Source organism: Tigriopus californicus, chromosome 9 (assembly GCF_007210705.1).
Source record: "Tigriopus californicus strain San Diego chromosome 9, Tcal_SD_v2.1, whole genome shotgun sequence".
Taxonomy (NCBI): Eukaryota; Metazoa; Arthropoda; class Copepoda; order Harpacticoida; family Harpacticidae; genus Tigriopus; species Tigriopus californicus.
The window spans coordinates 5,163,932-5,185,741 of NC_081448.1; the positions used below are offsets into that span (position 1 = coordinate 5,163,932).

The window sequence follows — 21,810 nt, forward strand, 5'->3', positions numbered from 1 at the left end:
TTGGAGTCAGTAAAGCAAGAAACACACACTACACTTCCCTACAAAAAAGCAGACATAGCGGGACTTCCGAGCGAGCTGGCAACCACAACCACGACGCTTCTTTCCCCACCTTGTCCACCTTGTCCACCCAATCCATTAATGACCATTTTCATTGTCCAGCTTTCAGTCTCTGTCAAGAAACTTTAAAGCCCAATTTGACTGGAAGACAGGAGACCTGTTCCAAAGCAAGATGGATATGAATGTGCCTCGTCGTATTTGGACAAACATATCTTTTTGCACATTCCCCTGAATCATGCCGTGTCATTGGTGACATTTGCCATTTGATCATGTTGTAAGATGCACTGACAATGGCCACAATTTCATTCATTATTTTCGGAAGACACGGCTATCCTTCCTTGGCTATCGTTGACTTATCCGGCCTCATCATCTCATGACTTCTCTTGTTGTTACTCTAATATCATGATTCATACATGTTTATTATAGAGCGCAGATATTCAGCGCCAAAGATCTATCACGAAGAATTTCAGTTCAAAGAGAACATGCCTGAAACAAAGTTATACTTACAAAAAGGGCTAATTTTGAAGTTCCTCTAAAAAAGTATCATATCGTCTCATCTCCCTTAAATATTTTGGTAGTATTTATTCGCTAGGCGCACAATACGCGTACGTACGTGTACGAATTCGTGAATTCTTTATAACACCTGCAATTCTACTTGCCTTCCAGGTACGTGTAGGTACATGTAATGTTAGATCAAGAAGCTTGTTGTCGAGGTGTTCGCGAACAATAACAATCATCAGGTGAAATGACAAATGAATTCCCCCTTCTCTCACGGGAGAGATCGATGCATGGATGATAGTAAGTTTGGGAAAAATGGCTCTTTCATTGCATCAGCTTTTCCATCTTAACCCTCGCCGGATTGATACTCTGAGGAAGCAATGGTGAATGAACGAGCCACAGATTCAACCAGCCAGCCAACCAGCCAGTCAGCTAACTAACTAGCCAACAGATTTACTTGCCAGAGGTAGGAGCTCCGGTTTGAAACCTTGCAAAAATCTGCACGATCCACCTTTTGTTCCGAGTTTTTGTCCATGGCTTTTTTTCACTCTGTTTGTTCAAAAGGCATTGGAATTTCGTCGCGAAAGAATCGAGACGTATGGGAGAGCTCCTCTCTATGTAGGTACGTACATACGTACTTGCCCCTCACACACATGACGAATATACAGCAGACACAAAAAAGAGCAACGACCTCCGAGCAATTGGTTACACATTCTTTGACTGGAACATCTGATCAAAGATAGCCTTCGCACACGATGGAGATTTGAACTGAAAGGACCATTTCATTGTCAATCATACAATTTGGGCGAACTGGTTTGTTTTAGATTTGTTCCAGCTTATCGGTGTCAGTTTTGTTATTTTGTTGGACCATTTGGTTGATCATTGAAAAAGACCATTTTCTTACAATTTGAAGGAACTGCTTTGTTTCAGGCTGATTTCAAGAATCAGCTCCTGCATAGCGAGGCATGGTGGAGCCAATAATTTTGATCTTTGATATAACCTTACATTGTTGTGTACTCTACAGAGTGTAACAAAGTGTGAACTTAAACCAGAGGTTGCATCAAAACTAGACTAAATGGGTTAAGAAATTAACTTGTCTTACCATGTTAATTTAAATTTTCCAAAGAGAACAAACGCCAGCCATGGCAAGTTTTAGCATATTTTTTGATGCGGAAGAGAGCATCGGGTTTTTTTCGCTGTAAAGCAACTGCTATGAATCTAACTTAAGAAATCTTGAAAGAATGTTCCCAACATATTTTGAAAGTCCCATTATATTTGGCAAATCGGCCTCGTACACATTACTGCTTTCAGCCTTTTAGCTTGATGAAGGTACTTTATATTAAGAGGCTGATGCACATCAGACTAATAAGAAGAAACAGACGTTTTTTTGTTGGCCTAACTTGCTCGTTCGCAACTCAGTTGTGCGGGAACATAATGGGCAATTTGCTTGGAGGAAATCTCGATTCGTCCCGTTGTGGGCGAGTCGTGAGCATCTTCATGTAACAGACAATTGAGAGGTAAATATTGAAAGATCACAGGAGCAACAATAACACCGCGGCAATCATCATCCTGGAGAATGGTCCTTTGTTGTTGGCCAGGGATCTGATGGTGGGAAGACGAGAAAGATGCCAAACGTGAACCTACTTTACACCCATAGAGTGCCAAATGTACAGGAATATAATCTTGCACTAGATTGAATTTTGTATGAACATACATATCTTATTTGAGATCAATCGCTTCGTTTCTGTGAAGATGGCTCTATTTTTCCTCCCAGGTCGACCGAGTGTTCCATTTTCAAGTTGTTGAACTTCCTGGAGTAATCTACACTGCTTATCGTTCTCATTCCCAAGTCAGTGGGCACATCGGTTCACAATTGGCATTCATGCATATTTACGCGAACGTTTCGAATTTCTAAACACTCGTTGCTTCCTCTTGATCACATTTTCTAATGCGTGAGTTCTTTCATGTTTGTACTAAGAAATAGGCGATATCATAACACCTTGGAAGCATCCCTTTCCTCAATTCCCAGTATTATGAGCAAGTAAGCCATAAATTTTGGTCTGATCGTCCATGCATGATGCTAGAGATTCCGCACTTGTAGTACTTGTTCTCTTTAGCCGTCACAATCCCGACCATAACAATGAAAAACCACAGGGCATTGCTCTAGATGCTCTAGATCTTCTTTATCTTATCAATCGGCCATGTTAGCTCTTTGAATCGTGTATCGTAGGCAGCAGGTCATAAATGGAAATTAGGCCACTCCAACCTACCTTGGCTTTCTTTTCCTCCTTTGGTTTTACCTATTCTTGGACTAGGAAATGAAATGAAATCGAAAGACCTGGCCATTTAAAGTGCATTGTATCAGCATGATCCCTATCAATGCAATAAGACAATGAATGTAGAAAAAATGCACGTCACAACCTCAGAAGAGACCAGTTATGAATGAGAGGTACTACTGACCTTTCCAGTACGAGCGCTTTTTGCCCATTATGGTTACCCCATCATTATTTCGCCTGACAACGACCCTTTATGGACTTGTAATCCAGCGGAAAATGCATGATTTTCGATTTATCATGCCTGTAAATCAAATTTAGCTGGACCTCACTAGCCATAGGGTAGGAGACGGCAAAAAAGTGACTTCAACCCCTTTCCTCCCCTTTTCTCCATGTAAGGCAATGGAAACCATCCTCATCCTCATAACTGTAATCCACCCAGCAACCCTTTGATGCTCTATGTATCTCATCTCATGGCAGGTCAATGTAACTTTAGAAAGGGGTCGTGCAGAGAAATCCAGTCATTCCGGCTTTTTTTACGATCGAGCGCTCCAATCAAGAAGAATGATGATTTCACTATTGAATGGAGATTACTCGTAGCAACATTAACGTTTTTATCCGACACACACACACACACACTCCCCACATCTTGACACGTACAAGAGATCTGCGCACAAAAAAATGCGAGCATAAACTGTTGGATTGAGGTGCTTGGGAGGGAGGCCGTCATCGTCAAATGGGAGCCAAATTCACATTGCTCGCATACTTTCTGGAGCCAGACTCTCAAATCTCGATCGCTACAGCCACATTATTACTGTTCTTTGCCGTCTTCCCCCGTTGTTCAAGGCCTTCTCGGTGCACAGCTTAATCATGAGAAAAATGAACATTCCTTTGGAGTAATTTTTCCGAACGGCCTTGCTGCCGGTCGTTCAGTTGGTCTTCAGGTGGTATTACATACACATTCATACCACGTAAATACAGATAGCCACACGCGCGTTGTGTATGAGCAGCCGACTGTTGCACTTTCCACGTCTAATGAACCAGTGTCTTTCAAGAGAAAACAAAAGCCATCCAAATTTGCTCTTTAACCACACAAAGGCGTTACTTAATTGTTATTCAGACATACTACAAGATTGGCTTTCTTTAATGTCGTTTTGGGGAACAACAAAAGAGGTTGAAGCACACAGATCTTAGGGCCAAATGATTGACTGAATTTGGGTAACTTTACACATTTACAACCATCCTTGAAGCTCTCTGTTTTTCGAGATCACCGCAAAATCCCTCAACAAAAGCTCATCCATGTTGCGGTTCTTGTCAAGAACATGTTTCATAAAAAAAGCTGTCTACGTAAACTAAAAGTGTAGTTCAAACCAGTAATGGCCCCCAACATGGGTGTAAATTGTGTTCAGTACGTACTACTATAATGCGATGCATAACGGGCTAAATGCAAACTTGAAAGCCTCCTGAACTTGTTCTTCTACTTGACTCCCAGATCATAGCTAGACAACATGTGTGTCTACCTATGTAGTTCGTAGTAGGTATGTCCAAAACAAAGCTGCTTGCCACCATTATGGCGTGAGAAAGTCAGTGCTAGCAAGTTCTATTCTGGATTTGGAATAGTAGAAGCCACACATTGAGTGATCGTGCCTCGCTCACTAGCTCACTCGCTCGTTCGCTCGGTCGTTCATCTGGATGTGCTCACAACCCACAAAAATGCTTGGGAAGCCGGAGGCAAGGTAGCGTTTTTGGAAAGAACCTTGCCGTATCATTTTAAGAAAGTTGTCAGTATTATAATGCGACTGACTCCTCTGGACTAGAGAAGCTTGATCTAATCAAAATGACCAAGTTCAGGAATGACGATGAAGAAACTGGTCCGATAAAATGAACTCCAATTGTATGCGGCAAGGTGACAAAACATCGGTTAGCAACGTGAGAGATGAACCGGATCCGCTGGTGCTGCAACGAAAGAGACCAAAAAGGTTGGAAGAAGAGACTTGAACGCGCGGTTCCATTCTTTCTTCTTTTTTCTGTCTCTCAATGATGGAGTTTGCAGATCTTGAGGCTGTGCGGCGGAATTAGGTCATGAGTCTAATTGATGCCAATCGCTTTGTTGGCAAATTAGAGCAAATATGCGGACATTGATGGTGGAAGCCTCAGTTGGTAATGGCAGACATTTTTCAAGCCATTCTAATGATTCCGGAACATGCAATAGTCATCGATGTGTCGTCCGCCACTTGTACAAGGCCGATTTTTCAACTGTGCAAAAATTCCGGTCAATGCTCTCTGCCGAAATTGCTGGCTTTGAAGTCTCGGGGCTCGACCTGCCCACTGGCTGAAGGAAGCCGAAGACATGGCTTTAAAAGAAAACTGCGAACTCCTCTCATGTTGTTGTTGTTGCTGTTGGGGTCGAACTCTATTCCGGATATTCATGTCGTGTAGGAAGCTGCTCTCGGCCAAAGTGAAAGTGATCAAACCAATGGAGAGCCGCCATCTCAGGTTCAACCAGGACACGCAGCGGTGTTGGTGGCTTGGGAGCTATTAAATGCATGCATATATACGTATACCTTAGGACGACACAAAATTGTCGAGACGAGGTGTGGGTCGAGTGATTAATCTCTCAGATAAATACCAACACGGCTGAGACAGATTGGCGAGGAGGCCTTGTTTAGAGCTCGATGCTCACTCAGGATCGAGTCAGGGAGCATTTGTCCATCTTTGGTTGCGGATGGGAAAATGAACGATCGATTTAGATGGATAGCCTTTGTTTTGATGGATGATCAATGAAAGGCGGTGAATATTCACACACGTGATCATTCATCTCACAAGAATGCTAATCATAACAACCCATACATTATTTGCATCTGAAAAGAATTCCCACCTCAAGTGCTCAATGGGGGCCTCCCAAAATTAGCAAAACTCGTCCAAAATGAGGCAATCGACCGGCAACCATTGTCATTGAAGGGAAAGATCCGCCTTGAGCCAAGCTTCATTTGGATTCAGAACCCATTAGTCTCAGTAATATTGAGGAGTGCACATTTTCCACGCAAGATGATACGTGCATTAGCAAACCGGTTTAAATTCCATCCGTAGTAGCAATTGAGATTTCTTGCTATTCCGTTTAAGAACCATTGAGAGAAATGGAGAGGAGGCTTGCGAATATACACTAAGGCCCAATCCAACTGTCAGCGTCACCGCCATTGTTCTCCCAAGCCATTAATCACATACTCGCTGTCCTCCACTGACTAAAAGGATGCGGATTCGTTCGCATACCAGATCAGGGTTTGGGTTCGTCCTCAGGCCTCGATCGAAAATTAGGCCAACACAACTTTCCATCTCCGATGGCGTTCGATAGTAGTGAGTGAGTGGCTTTGAATAGCATAGCGGGCATCAATAATTGCTAATTTTCCCGTCCCGCTGGGTCATTCGAATAGCCGCAAGAAACAATGGCTAACAGGAAAATGGTGAAGTAGGCCTATTGCTACAATGAAGAGCTGTGAGTTTGCCTGGACGGTGCCCCCCCCCCCACACACACACATACTCGTATTACAAGCTCTCCTAGCTATGAGGGCCACCAAACTCTCGCTTATTATCATTGGTGTTGTCGATGGTGCCCTTCTTTTTTCGAAACGCCTCATCACCATCGAATGAGAGGGTATCATGCCCCATCATCAAAAGGATCTGCCGATCCATCCTGGTTGGATCTCGGTCACAGCATGGGGTCTTGTGACGATTGCAATTAGCTCCATTCGAAAGTTCCAGCTCACTTTCTCGTAGGTCATGGAATGTCCCTCTTTTATTGTAGAGCTTGAGGCCCGCTTCGGGGCCTCAAACAAAAGACGCTAATTTACGCCCTTCTAGGAATCGCTACTGCCAGAGATTTCTCTCATTACGTCAGCCAAAAACTCGCATCGTGGATCTTTCTTCCTTCGGCGATATTGTTCTCCGGTATTTGTCTTCGGGGATTGATAATTGATAGTACATCAACACGCAATGCTCGGCCTAAAGCTCGGTCATACATATATACACATAACTGAGAAAGGCTGTTGATTAGAGAGTCTCTGAGCATGTGAGAAAGTGAGCTCACGTCACGATGTTTAAACGTGAGCTTTGTTGCCTTTTTCCATTTTGGATTCGGGCCACCAAATATGCGTGTGTGGTCTCGGGTGGAATGGATATCCACGACAAAATTACTAACCCCAGAGTTCAAAACCAACTCTCAGTCTGGGAAGACATTATGGGAACCCACAAAAAATAAACAAAAAGGCAGTTTCTCCATAATGATTGAAGGCCTGGCTGAGGCTGGGGTTAGAGCCGGGAGGCTTATCCGCTGGATTGATCTCAGAGGTCATTTGGGCCAATGGTAGGGCTGCTCGAGGAATAATTACGTCAATTATCTGTATTCAATCAATCCGCCCAATTGAAGACTGGCGCTGTCCGGTTAGCTCGGAATTCATGGCCAACCCGTAATCTTCCATCAATCCATTCGAATTGGATGAGCCCGAATGTGATGATTACAATGATGCCGCACGGCAAATGTAGTGGCTTACTGAGCATTCATCTCATCAGCTGTCTACTCCATGATAAACGTCCTTGAAGACGAAGAAGAAGTCGCTCGATTTATGTACTCATCGAACAAAAGGGATGTATTCCATGCCTTACTCCGACATCTACTCAACCGTTATGGTGGACTTCGTTGCTTCTTAGGGAAACCTGCCGCAAATGGGACATGTACAGACATTTGTTTGTCAGGACAGCATGCCACAATCACACTGATTGCAGCGGAGGTACGGTGGCTGAAGTTTTTTTCGATAGTCAAGTCATGGTCATTATTAAAAGAATGCTGAACAATCCTATTGATCCGTACATTCTGAAAGAGCTCCAATAGAATGCTGACGTGATTTGAGGTCCCTCAAAATAATGTCATCTTTGAGATTGTACACACTTGCAGATGACGTGGATCAGATTCTTGGTAAATGACTTGAGTGCTTAGGCCCCGATGGGAATCTCGCCCGCTCATACATACATGCACGCACGCACGCACACACACCTTGCCCTGCCTGTGCGATTTGAAGCGAGAAGGATTGTGACTTTTTCAAAACCCCGTTGTGAGGATAGGTCGAAGAGTATGTCTGGACTCGGTCCACCCAAAACGTCTGGGAGTTGTCAATAATATTCACATACACACATTGAGCTGAAAGGTGGCCGAACAAACCTCGTACAATATGCCAAATAATCATGCTGAGGTACATTGGACACTCCAAAACTTACCACTCATCATATACAAGGATACAAGGATGATGATGGGTCGTCATGTGTGATTGCGTACTATGTCTGGGATTGAGTGGATGAAAGAAGAGTGGATGGGGAAGGAAGGTCCTTGTTTTAAAAGAATGAGCGTAAATTGTTCTTCCTTCTGTTGGCCTTTGTGCCGGAAAAAGGGCCCATTCACATCCCCACAACCAAACGAGATCAAGTTTTCCTGGTCTCGTCGGATTAATGACGAGCATGTTTGAAGAGAGATCATGCTCAACACAATAGGACTCGGCACTCAAGCTCTGACAATGGGTGCTCTGATTGCAATATTTGGCATTTTAGGTCACGGATTGATGGTGTTGTAGCCAAGTTACCAGCCAACCAACCGAGAAAGTGGGCCTCATTTCTAGTTTCATTCAGCTTTTCGAACACGTATTGCTAAGGTGTCACCCGAGGCTGACCCAGATATTGTAATGGTCGCCAATTCATCATAAACTCTGCGAGGGCTCGGCGAGCTCTTTCATACTGGGTTGTCATCTTTTTGGACCGTCATCCATGGCCACGAAACAATGCCAAGCAAAAATGGCTTGTCAAGAGAGTTTGCGGATAAGGCGACGATATCAAATTCTTGGCCAGACCAATCCTATCTATGAGGTTTAGATTGAGAGAGCATCTCTAGATGCCAATCAACACTTTTGGGGAGGCTAAACCCACTTGTATCGACAGTACAGTATGTCGATATTAGCTTGTAGATCAAAAACGGTCGGTTGAAGTTGCAAACACGGAAACAAGTTCGAGCAGTCTGAAGTGGTCCTCTGGGAAGTTCGATTCCAACATAATCATGCACTTACTTACTGCGAACCCATACCTCCTTTGAAGTGGGGATGGAAGGTCTCCTCTGGCAAATACGGATAGGTTTGTTGACAGGATTTTGTTTCTGGTCAACAAATATTGAACAACGACTAAAGAGTTCTAGGAAGCACAACACAAAGTTTGGACATACACTCATGAAAACCCCTCCCTCTCTTATTCCTTTTCAGATTGGTCATTACTGTCTTCTCAGGATTGCCCCACGATAAAAGACACATCATGACTAGTCTTGATTCAGGGCAAGGATTTCACCGCTGGATATGGTCTCTCCTCATTGCTTTCTGGCTAAGCTCACTTCTTTTGGCGTCAGTTCAAGCAGGTACGTTTGGTGGAGGACAAAACACCACGATCGCTGGAATCAAGGCACAATGGGCACAATGAATGAAATACTATTTGCACTAAAACGTGATCACTCTAGCATTGAGAAAAATGACTGCGGGAAATGAATATGGGACCACGAACAAAATGACTATTTCTTGCTGAGGTCATGAAGAGTAGTAATTAAGTCAAAATATGAGTTACTGGCAACAAAAAAAAATGCCAACCGCAGGCATCTGTAGAGCCAAGAAAGGCAATGGAATGACAGCGAAGCCCTGCAATTTGTCGGCTTCCAATCTTCCAATTTCTCCGATGCCCACTCGTTGTCTCCTTGTGATAACGGTGATTTAGATGGAAGAAGGCCTGTACATGAACTGAGAATGATGAATGCATTCCATTACGTAAAAGTTAAATTCAATTTGCCAAAGCACACAAAAACAATGGGAAACTCATCCATGAGGCCCTCACTGGCAAATTCCTTTGGTAAGTTGTCGGCGAAAAACCTCTCAAGTTTCTCTCTCCTTCCGTTTTAGCTCCCTTGGAATCCTGGGAGAATGGATTGGATTTCCCCCAAGATGGTAAGTGAGAATCAAATCATGTAGATATGGTCTTTTCTTCATTCGCTATACCCACATGTACTAACAGTATTCATATTTTAACACACTTCTTGTAGTCAGACACAGGAGAGATGCTTCTAATCGTAAGTCTGTCAATACAACATAACGAACTTTTCTGACCATGGAAATTGAGCACGACTTTTCTGTTTTTTTTATTCGCAGGCTGTTACTACCAATATCAATATTACAATGAGGGCGACCAGATCAAAACGAACGAACCTTGCCTGAACTGCACTTGCAAGAACCAGATGCTCATGTGCTATCTCAATGTGTGCCCGTTCATCAAACCCGTGGGGAAAAACTGCGTGGTGGAAAAGCACGAGGATCAATGTTGTCCAACCATTATGTGCCCTCAAGGTAAATAACAATCGTTTGACATTGAAACTGTTCACAAATCGTGATGGACAGCAGTTAATGCTAATGGCAATGGTTTTCCATGTAGTTCCGGTGGAACTTTGGACGAGTACCACATTGCCTCCTCCAATGTTATCGGACGAGTCAGCGATCTCGTCAACTTCCACTGATGGTTTCAGTGTGATCAGTGCCTCCGCGAACATTTCTGCCCTCCCCATGACTTCCATCCCAGGCCAAGGTTGCAATATCAATGACCAATTTTACATGGATGGAATGCAAGTAAGTTTGAAAATGTTTACAATCTTAAAGAGCTGGGCTCGGATCTCATTGCTCAACTTCTTCCGTTTTAGATCCCCAGAGATCCCAATAATCCTTGTGAATTGTGTTATTGCATTCGAAATCACACTGCCTGCGTAATGCAAGAATGTCGACTAAAAGTCCCCGGATGTGAGCCCATCTTCCAAGAGGGTGTTTGTTGCCCAGTTAAATACATGTGCAGTAAGTGTCAAAACCAATATGAGGGAAATTGTCCTCTTTTTCCTAACAAGTCAAATTCATTTTGTTCCAGAAGATGGAATTTACTTTCCCGGACAAGGCGGCCTAATTGGACTTGATGGAGAAACTGAAACCACGGCATTGCCCGCCAAAAACGGATGCTATCAAAACGGAAAATTCATTGAAGAAGGAACGAATATTGAAACTCAGGACCCTTGTGAACATTGCTATTGTATGGGAGGCGACATCATTTGTGCCATTGATCCTTGTATGGGCGGACCCTTGGAAGGAGAAACTGACAACTGCATTGCGCTTCCACCCCCAGAGGGAGAATGTTGTACTAAAGAATATGTTTGCAGTAAGTTATGTAATCAGTTTCCTTTAGAACTAAAAGATACTTAACTTCAGCTCCTGGTCTTTTTAGCACCAAATAATATTACCGACATCTTGGATTCGGTGGCTACAACGACTGTTACCAATGATATTGATCAAAACACGGGAGACGAAATAATTCTACCTGAGAGCACTGAAGGAGAGGAGAAGGAGCCAACTGATGAAATTCAAGACGATGATGATGAAGATCTCCCCTTAGCTGGATTTGAGGACAACGGTGCAGGATCTCACCAAGGCCAAGGATCGTCCACTTTGGTTCAAGACGGTAATGAAGCTAACGTTACGGAATCCTCAGAGGAGCCACAATCCTCTGCTCAAGTAAAACCACTTGATTCCTCGACAATGACACCACCCGAAGAAGCTGAAGGAGACGAGGATTCACCTTTGACCACAACCGAAGCAGGGAAAGATAAAAACACTTGTAGCTTAAACGGAACAACTTATGATGATGGTGCAGATGTCCCGTCTCAAAATCCCTGTAATGGTCTTTGTCAATGTTACAAGGGAGCCATCATTTGTGCCTCTGTAGACTGCCTGCCACCGCCTAAAAACCATCTTGATTGCAAGCCTATTTACACGGAAGGTCAATGTTGTCCTACCTACGATTGTCTCGAGATTTTGGAACAAGTTGACCCAGACGAGATTTTAGACGATGACTATTATTCTGAGGATGAAGAGGCTGTTTCAACATCATCATCGCCAATTGGATCAACTACTTCACAAGAGGGAACAACTTCAAACGAGGAAATACAAACCACCACTGAAGGATCAGATGAGATTGTATCGACAACCGCTCCAACAACGTCAGTTGTGACCGATGGCGACCAAGAGATTTTCGAAAATTCAAGTGATAAGAACGCAACCACTTCAGTCCCATTGGTAACCACCCAAAGCTCCACAATGCTGGCTGAAGGTCAAGAACAAACTGAAAGTGACTCAGAACAGAGCTCTACAGACAACGTTATTCCTGATAGTACCACAACATCAAGCGATTCAGTGGAACTCGGGGACCAACAAAATGACAGCGTCACTCAAGGTACCACGGTCTTAGTTGGAGACAACGACATTACCGATAACTTGGACAACGTCGAAACGATCGTGACTACCTCGTCGTCCCAAATTACAACAAATGAAGAAGAGGCGACAACAGTCCAATCTCAGACATCAATTGATGGGGAAATTCAAGATGATGACGCTAGTGATGGAATAGATACTGAGCTTACGAACCCCGAAGAAACAAGTTCCAACGAGAGTGTTGGATCAACCACTCTTGATTCACTTTCAACTACTGGCCAAGAATTGGAAACCACAACAGTTACCGGTACCTCTACAACCGCAGACGATTTGGAACAAGCTTCTATTGAAGGCGTTCAATCAACAACTGCAGCTTCCGCATCCGTTGATGGAGATATTTCAGAAGATGATGCTGACCACGGAGTAGAGTCGAAGCCTGTTAAACCTGAGGAATCTATTGGAAGTGAATCAACCACTCAAGGTCCCGAGATGACTTCCGATGGGTCTGAAGCTTCTACTCTTGCGGATGTACAATTTACCACTCAGAATTCGCAAGAAATTCCTAGTGGAGAAATTCAAGCGGTCACAGAAGGTTCGACAACCGTTGATGAGGAAATTTTTGATGATGACACAGATGAAATCGATTCTGAGGTCGTAAAACCCGACGGAATTGGTTCCGAAGACTCGCTAGGACCAAATGAATTGGAAGAGTCTACATCTACTGAAAGTGCTGCATCGACCACTCTCAGTTCCCAATCAAGCACGGACCAGGAATCGGACGTCACTACAATTGAAGACACAATTTCGACGACTGAATCCAATGCATCTTCTGTCGAAGGGACACTAGATGACAATGAGGACGACGAGACACCTAAACCCGTTAAACCACAAGGCACTGATTCTAATGAAGAACCCGATTCAGCTACCGCTGATTCTCCACTCAATACTGATCAGGAGTCGACTTCAGTTGGCGACGCTCTTTCGACTACGGCAAGTCCCCAACAATCTTCCACGGGAGACTCGCCAACAACGACCGCAGCCTCAGCATTCGATGCTGGAGAGATTTTGGACGATGACGCAGACTACGATAATGAGAGCGAGGCCCTAAAGCCAATAGAGGCTAGTCCAAGTGAAAGTTTTGGATCAACCACTACTGACTCTCTCATCACAACTGATCAAGGTTCAGTGAGCACCACAACGGCAGATATTGAAACAACCACAGAAGACTTGGAACAAACTACTATTGGAGACATTCCTTCAACCACTGGAGCTTCCGGATCAGTTGATGAAGAGACCATGGATCATGACGCAAATGATGCAACAGATGAAGAGTCGGTAAAGCCTTCGGAATCCAGTTCTAGTGAAGGCCTTGGATCCACTACTGTTGATTCAATATTCGCCAATGACCAGGAATCTGAAATCACCACCATCATTGGAGACACTGATTCAACTACTTCTAGTTTGGATCAAATTGCAATGGAGGCAATTCAATCAACAACTGGAGCTTCAGCCTCAGTTGACGAAGATATCTTGGATGATGACACCGACGAAGCGATTGTAAAACCTGCACCAGGATCTAGTTCCACTGAAGATTCGATTATATTTACCGAGCAACCATCAGAAACTACAACCATGGGCAACATCGTGTCAACCACGGATGGTTTGGATCAAACTACAATGGAGGCAATTCAATCAACAACCACAGCTTCGGCCGGTATTGATGGGGTGATCGTGGATGATGACACCAATGAAGAGACTGAGTCAATAAAACCTACTGAACCCTCTTCCAGTGAAGAGCTTGGATCAACTACTACCGGCGCCGTATCATCCAGTAGTGACGAGTCGGAAATCGATACTGTTGAGGATAACGTCTCCACCACCGAAGGTTTGGAACAAACTTCTACTGGCGCTTCGACTATCATTAATGCAGAGCCAATGGTCGATGAAATGGTAAATAATTCCATCTCAGAGTCCTTGAACACGACTGGATCGAGCATTTCCAGTGAAGGAACAAACATGGACGATTCTCCCCAAACCACCAACCAAGAAGTTGAATCAACTACCGTTTCAGACACGTATTCTACAACAGAAAATTTGCAACAAGTTTCCACTGGGGTTCCCCAATCCACAACTGCAGCATCAGCGTCAATTGACGGAGAAATCCTGGATGATGATACGGACAATGAAACGGATTTTGAATCTGAGACACCCACTGAATCTAGTTCCACAGAAAAGGGAACAGTACCCGATTCTGTCTTGAATGTGGATGAGGAGAATGATACTATAACCACTGAGAGTTCTCAACTTTCTTCCACTGAAGAAATTGAATCATCCACTGGGACTGCTTCATTATCCACGATTGAAGAGACTGACCAAGCCATGAAAACCGAAAGCCCTGAAATCACGACCATTAGTCAATCAACCACCTCATCCCCGACGTCATCTATCTTGGGAGAAATAAGCGGAGACCAGGAGGAAGAGTTATCTACATCAACAACTTCAGCGGATGAAACAACCGCACAAGGAACCACGTCTTCGCCAATGGAACCAGCCATTCAGGTTTCAACCTCATCAGAATTGGAGGATCTGCCTTCTGACTTTGACATCTTAGACGACGACTCTGACAATAATGACACTTCAATTATCTCGACAACCTCAGATTCTATATTCTCGTCTGTCCCTTCCAACCTCTCTACCGGAGAATTTGAAACAACAATGGGATCGATTGATTCCACGACAAACGTCCCCGACTCAACCACGAAAGACATGGCAGCCTCCTTCAACGACTCCAATGATTTTGTTTCGACAACGACCTCATCTGACTTGAGCACACCCCTTCTAGAATCGGATGACAATGCCACCACTGGCGCTCCTGATATGACCACTGGCGCTCCTGATATGACCACTGGCGCTCCTGATATGACCACTGGCGCTCCTGATATGACCACGGCTTCCGTTGAACTTAACACCAACAAGACCGTTGACTCAAGCACTTCAGATTCGACCATTGTTCCTTCCGATTTTTCCAATGACTTTGACTTAACAGCCTCTAGCACAACTGTTTCAATGATTAGTTCAATGGGCACAGACTCAACGGTTAGCGGCGGAATAGAAAGCACAACTGTTGCAATTGATTCCATGGCCTTTACCAATGATTCGAACACTGAAGTTCAGGAATCAACCACACTATCTGCAATGGAGATAACCACGGCCTTTCAAGATATGTCTGGCTCAAATGCCACCATTATTGACTTGACATCATCTACTCCCACATTACCAATCAGCGATCAAGATGAAACCAATGCAGATGAAATTCCGGATAATGAAAAACCCGATCAAGATGCAATTGTGTTCCCTGACTCTGCTAATTTGACAAGTATTACCAGCACTGCTTCCACAACATTGGGGCAGGGGGACACCACTCCAGGATCCATTGATATAACAACTGCAGTACAACAAGGACTTCAACAAACCTCGACGGAATCATCGGTGACAAATGCCAGTATTGACACCAGTCTCTCTTGCTTGCTCTTTAACAATTGCAAAAATGCCACTAATTCAGAACCAGAGGCACTTGCTAGCACTGTCAACAAGACCGAGTCCATTAACGGAACCGATATTTCCACAGAGGGAGAGGGTAGTGGATTACTTTGCTTGCTTTTCAATAACTGTAATGGGACTCTCAAACCCGCTGAAGGGAGTGACAAATTGGACTCGAACGTTGTGGATAACTCAACCGTTGTTACTTCCGACTACTCCGACATTCTAGACGATGACAGCGAGTACAATCCGGACGAAATTTTAGATGACGAAGACGGGGAGTCTATTGACTATAACCAAGACGAATGTGTCGTCAAAAATGAAACTTATGGAAACTTTGCCGATGTTCCAAGCGAGAACCCTTGCGAACTTTGCTATTGCAACTATGGCCACGTCATTTGCTCAACCCAAATCTGTGAGCCCCCGCAAGGGTTCGAAGACTGCACTCCTCTAGAGACGAAGGCCAATGAATGCTGTCCAAGGCAATACGACTGTGGTATGTAGAATCCCGATCAGCTCACTTGAGCATAGTTTACCCAAATCAATTCAAATTTCAGCTGCACCATCATTGGAGACCTCAACGGTCACCGTTACAGTTGGCCCAAGTGGTGAGGTTGAAAGTACCACAGCTGCGACTGGAATTCCTGGTGAAGGTAGCTACTTTACTTTTAGTGGTACTAAATATCAGTTAATTTGTTTAAAAACCCATTTTTTTGCACTTTTTAGGCAATTGTCTACAGAATGGCATTTCATTCTCCAACGGATCAACCGTGCCCCTGAGTAATAAGTGCCATGCCTACTGTCTTTGTGTAGACAGCGAAATTAAATGTGATCGAATTCCCTGTCACCCGGCTCCAGACGTGCCTGGATTAAAATGCGAAGAATTCCTTATTGAAGGAGAATGTTGTCCTTCTCATAATTGCGTCTCCGCAGAGTCTCCGGTAATTGAGGCTGGATCTTCGATAACGACCTCCGAGTTGGAGCAACAAGCAAACATGACAAGTAACGAGGATGACACCGTCGGTACCACGGAAGGAATCATGACAACTACTTTCTCTTCCGTTGATGCTAGCAGTGTAGGACCTGATACCCCAGACTCACAAGACGAAAACGTCACTGAAAATGTAGACCAACAAACACCCATCGTAGTGTCCTCAACTGAAGAAGCCGTTTCAGAAGGAAGTGACGCAACCACAATGCTTCCATTGGATGAGGCGGAAACTGAAGATGAAGCAATTGGCCAAGAAGAATCTACTACAGAATCATCTTTAGATCAAGAAACAAATGCTAATGATTTGACAACTGTTGGACCATCATCAACAATGTCGTCTGATATTGAAAATGAGCCAGACAAACCTACCACAATGGAGACCAATGATCAGGAAGATATTGTAACGGAATCCACCCTGGAACAAGAACTACTTGAAATCGAGGTCTCCACTATGAAGCAAGATCAACTTACAGAATCATCTACTGGGGAACCATCTACAGGTACTGCCGTATCAGTGACTGATGCACCTGGAACAGAAGCCGGAACAGACACAGATAGCTCGAGTACCATGTCCTCACCCATTGGAGATGTTGAAGAGGCTGTAACAACGGAGTCAGATGGCGTCACAGAATCTGGAACTCAGTCATCTGTTGGCGAGGATGAAGCTCAAGGAACAGGAGCTCCAGCAGACACAGATATGGAATCAACAACAATGACTTCTGATGAAATTGAGGAGGAATCTGGGACCATGGCATCCGTTGTCGAGGTTGATCAAGGATCAGGAACTACGTCCTCAACAGACATCGACGAAGAATCTGGGACCACAACAGCAGTGGGTGTTGAAGACGCTTCGACCACCGAGTCGTCCGTTAATATGGAAGTAGAGTCTGGAACCATGACATCAGCTGATATTAACGCTGGAGAAACAACGGCAGCTAATGATGATGAATCTGTAACCATTTCTTCAATTGATACCGAAGACGACTCTGAGACAACAACTGCTATTGATATTGTAGGGGCTGGAACTGAGGCCCCAGTAGAGGATGAAATTGGATCTGGAGTAGGATCAGTAACAACCGTGCAATCAACTGATTTGGACCAAGGATTGGGAACAACTTTGCCATCAGTTGATTTAGAAGAAGGAACTGTAACAACTTCGTCACCAACTGATTTGGAGGAGGGATCTGGAACTATGGCATCAATTGTTGATATGGAGGAAGGATTGGTCACAACCTCGTCATCAACTAATTTAGTGGAAGGACCGTTAACGACCTCGTCATCAACTGATTTGGAGGACGGATCTGGAACTATGACATCAATTGTTGATATGGAGGAAGGATCTGGAACTATGACATCAATTGTTGATATGGAGGAAGGATTGGTCACAACCTCGTCATCAACTAATTTAGAAGAAGGACCGGTAACGACCTCGTCATCAATTGATTTGGAGGAGGGATCTGGAACTATGACATCAATTGTTGATATGGAGGAAGGATCTGGAGCTATGACATCAATTGTTGATATGGAGGAAGGATCGGTCACAACCATGTCGTCAACTGATTTAGAAGGTTTGGTAACAACCTCGTCATCAATTGATTTAGAGGAAGGATCTGGAACTATGACCTCAATCACTAATATGGAGGAGGGTGCATTAACTACATCGCAATCCATTGATGTTGAAGGACTTGCATCAACACCCACGGTCAATATCGAGGAATCTGTGACAATGTCTTCAAATGAAATTGAGGAGGGAAATGGAACAACTGAAGGACAAGAAACCGAAGCCGATATCGAGTCCACAACGCTGTTGCCCCCAGGCCAAGGTGAATTACCCGGATCCTCTTCTGTTGGAACCGATAGTGATGAATTGTCAATGGAGTCATCCGGAGATCAGGATAGCCAAGGGGAAGAAGCTGACAGTGAGTCTACAACGGTATTAGATGGTATTACAACCACAAACCCATCCTTTGTTGCAAACGCAACTGATTTGCCGGAGCCGGGATCAGAACAATCTTCAATCTCTACCACACAACAGCCGATCGACCAAGACAATGTGGTCACTTCAACGACAATAGCGTCTGGAACCATCGAATATTGTCTCTCTAATGGCATGGTAATTCAGAACGGAAAAGACGTTCCCACATCTGACCCTTGCAAACTTTGCCAATGCGTTGACGGCGATGTGATTTGCGCCGTTCGAGAATGCCCAGTTCCAGAGGAATTTAAGAACTGCAGAGCCTTGCCAATTCCAAGGGATGAGTGTTGTCCTCAATACACTTGCGATGAAATTTTGGACGATGACGCAGAAAGTGATTATGACTACGACTTGAACAATCAAAATATGAACGTAACAGAAACAACGACCACGTTGGGATCAATCACATCTGACTCTAATCAATCTTCAATCACCAGCACAAGCAGGCCCACTGAACTTAACTCTACCCAAGCATCAGTTACTGATGACGGCAGCCTAATTGGACTGATTGAGGATATTTTAGATGCTCAAGCCCAAGTTTCAAGCACCCAAAGCCCATTGGACAAAATCGATGTCAATGACACCATAACAGCCGACACTCAAGCATCCACAGGCGTCAATGATCCTATCATATTCCCTGACACTGAATCGAGCACCATTAGTTCCTTGAATGAAGATGCAAGTTCAAGTATTGCATCAACTACAATTGTAGACACAATCAATTCCACTATGCAACTCACCGATTCAGATGCTGTTGTCACGGAGGACCCTGACACTTTGTTGTCAACGACGGAAACCACCATTGGAACAAACGGTACTACTGTCCAAGGTGGTTCTTTGTCAAACTCAACCCAGGATACAATTTCCACTACCACAGCTCCAGAAAAAGATGACTCCCTGTTGACATCAACTAGCAATGATGGCTTGGTTACAACCACCATCATTCCTAGCGTCAATATTACATCAGGCATCTCTTCTATCAACACAACAGAAGACACATCTGGATTAGTGAATTCCACCACTTTACCAGAATCAGTTACAGGGACTACACTTGATGAAATTCAAACTCTAACTACCACCGATGCTTCATCAATCAACATGACGCAAGCAATCGGCTCTGATGGACCATTCGAAGGTGAAGGAGCTACGGAGGCCATCACAGAGGTTCCAACTTCAACTACAGTGTTAAGCAATGACTCGACGATGGCGTCAGTTTCTGAAGCATCCGAGGCATCGTCGACGGCAACCAGCAGTGAGATTGCTCCAGCTAACACAACGACTACGCCTGCCACGACCACTACATCCGTCATTGGAACAGCCAGTAGCGATGTTCTTGGAGAATCAGATCCCCAATCATCAGCATTGGCTGGAACAGAACAATCCACGTCTGAAGACGAGGTTTCATTAGACGATTACGAAAACTATGATCAAATCAGTCTGGACCAGATTGGACCAGGTGCCTGTCTCTTTGATGGCAAAATCTATGTGTCAGCCCAACAGATCCCTCGTGAAAATCCTTGCGATTTCTGTTTCTGCTTCCGAGGCGATATCATTTGTCTTCAACAGAGCTGCCCTCCTCCCATTCCGGGTTGCAACCAAGAACCCATTGAGGGTTTCTGCTGCCCCAGATATGAATGCCCAGTCAAAATGGGCCTCATGAATGTGACTACCACTATTGCCCAAGAACCACCGTCTTTTGTTCAATGGCTCATGGGCAATGGCGGCGCCGATGAAGGTGAAGAGGAAGAGGTCACCGAGCAAGTCCGAGGCTGTGAAATCCAAGGCAATTTCTACGAAAGAGGTGCTATCGTGGAATCGGCGTCAGGTCCCTGCTTGCAGTGCAGGTAAATATAATTCGAATCCACTGTCCTTGAGCTCCAAGCATCCAAGATATGGCTTCAATCAATTTTCATCTTTCACTTTCAGATGTGGCTATAATGAAAAGCTCGAATGTGAGCCTCAACCTTGCGAACCAGCGCCTTTGATGAAACGAATGCTGACCCTAAGGTAGAGAGAGAACGTGTGAGATTCATCTTACAATGGACCCAAAATTCAGCAAAAAAATTCAAGAACAGCAACACCTATGCCCAACTCTGTAAATAACGAAACGCAACAAAGAATCCATTTACGCCAATGGATCTATTATTACTCGCAGATGACCTGGCAATTGCTGGGCGAAGATTTGGGTGTCTGGAACACATGATCTCGAAACCATCACGGCCATGCAGGGTGGGAGCTAATATCATTCCAGAAGCAGCTAGCCATTCGTTTCTTGCAAACCTGAGTTTGCCTTACATAATCAAAGCCACTACACATACACACACACACACACCTTGTACTCCCAAAATGAAGAGCGACAATGACCATGTCAATTGATTCTTCCTTGTCTACCCCCTATTCCTACTTCAATCCCCCCCCGGTTTAGAGTAAAGAGAAATGGATGAGTCCGTCTGAAACACTGATGAGCTTCCGTCGAATAAATGAAGTATGCCATGATGAAAAGGTGCCAAAACTCCCACAAATATAACCCCTCTGAAGCCCTTAGCATTCTTGTAAAGCATTCAAACGATTACAAAACACATTCGGCCACATTGATTGTTATCAAATATCACACTGACATCGCTCAATTTGTAGTGTATCCTCTATTTACAAATATTCCCCATCGGACGTTTTTGGAATGTAAATTCGTCTTTTGGACTGTCTGGGCAATTATAAGTCAACATTTTCTACGTTTTTCAAAACCCTTTGTGAGGGTGAATAACAAGTTGGTTTTGGGAGTATTACACGGCAGAAAGTGCAACATTTCCAAGTTGACTCTTGTTCCCTTCACACACACTACATTTCTCCCCATTCCCCCTCCCTAATCTCACATCAAAATGTTGATGAGAATTTACAAGTATTCATTCAAGTACTACGTACATTTCGGAGTGCCTTTTAACCATGATGTAAACTTTGTAGACCATGAAAGTGAACACATATTTTACTATGATATCAAACATTATCAACTAGGAATAAATCTCTAAAAACTTCCAAATCAGTGCATTCATTGACTTCACCCTCATACGACGGAGTCCAGCTCCTAAGAAATGGAACATGCCTTCACATGGCTACTACTTCCATGGCCAAAGTTTAGATTTGTTTGATCAATACTCGAAATCAGTC

At 44.1% G+C, this 21,810-nt stretch overlaps 1 protein-coding gene across 1 annotated transcript; it reads left to right on the top strand.

Annotated features, from left to right (window-relative positions):
* The first annotated feature begins 9,724 nt into the window (after positions 1 to 9,724).
* On the top strand, positions 9,725 to 21,673 carry LOC131886665 (serine-rich adhesin for platelets-like). Its single transcript, XM_059235064.1, has 10 exons — positions 9,725 to 9,752; positions 9,803 to 9,847; positions 10,049 to 10,243; positions 10,329 to 10,519; positions 10,591 to 10,738; positions 10,809 to 11,093; positions 11,160 to 16,178; positions 16,240 to 16,335; positions 16,409 to 20,492; positions 20,575 to 21,673. The coding sequence occupies exons 1-10, from the start codon at positions 9,725 to 9,727 to the stop codon at positions 20,657 to 20,659; spliced, it is 10,176 nt and encodes a 3,391-aa protein (XP_059091047.1). The 3' UTR covers positions 20,660 to 21,673.
* Positions 21,674 to 21,810: the final 137 nt, after the last annotated feature.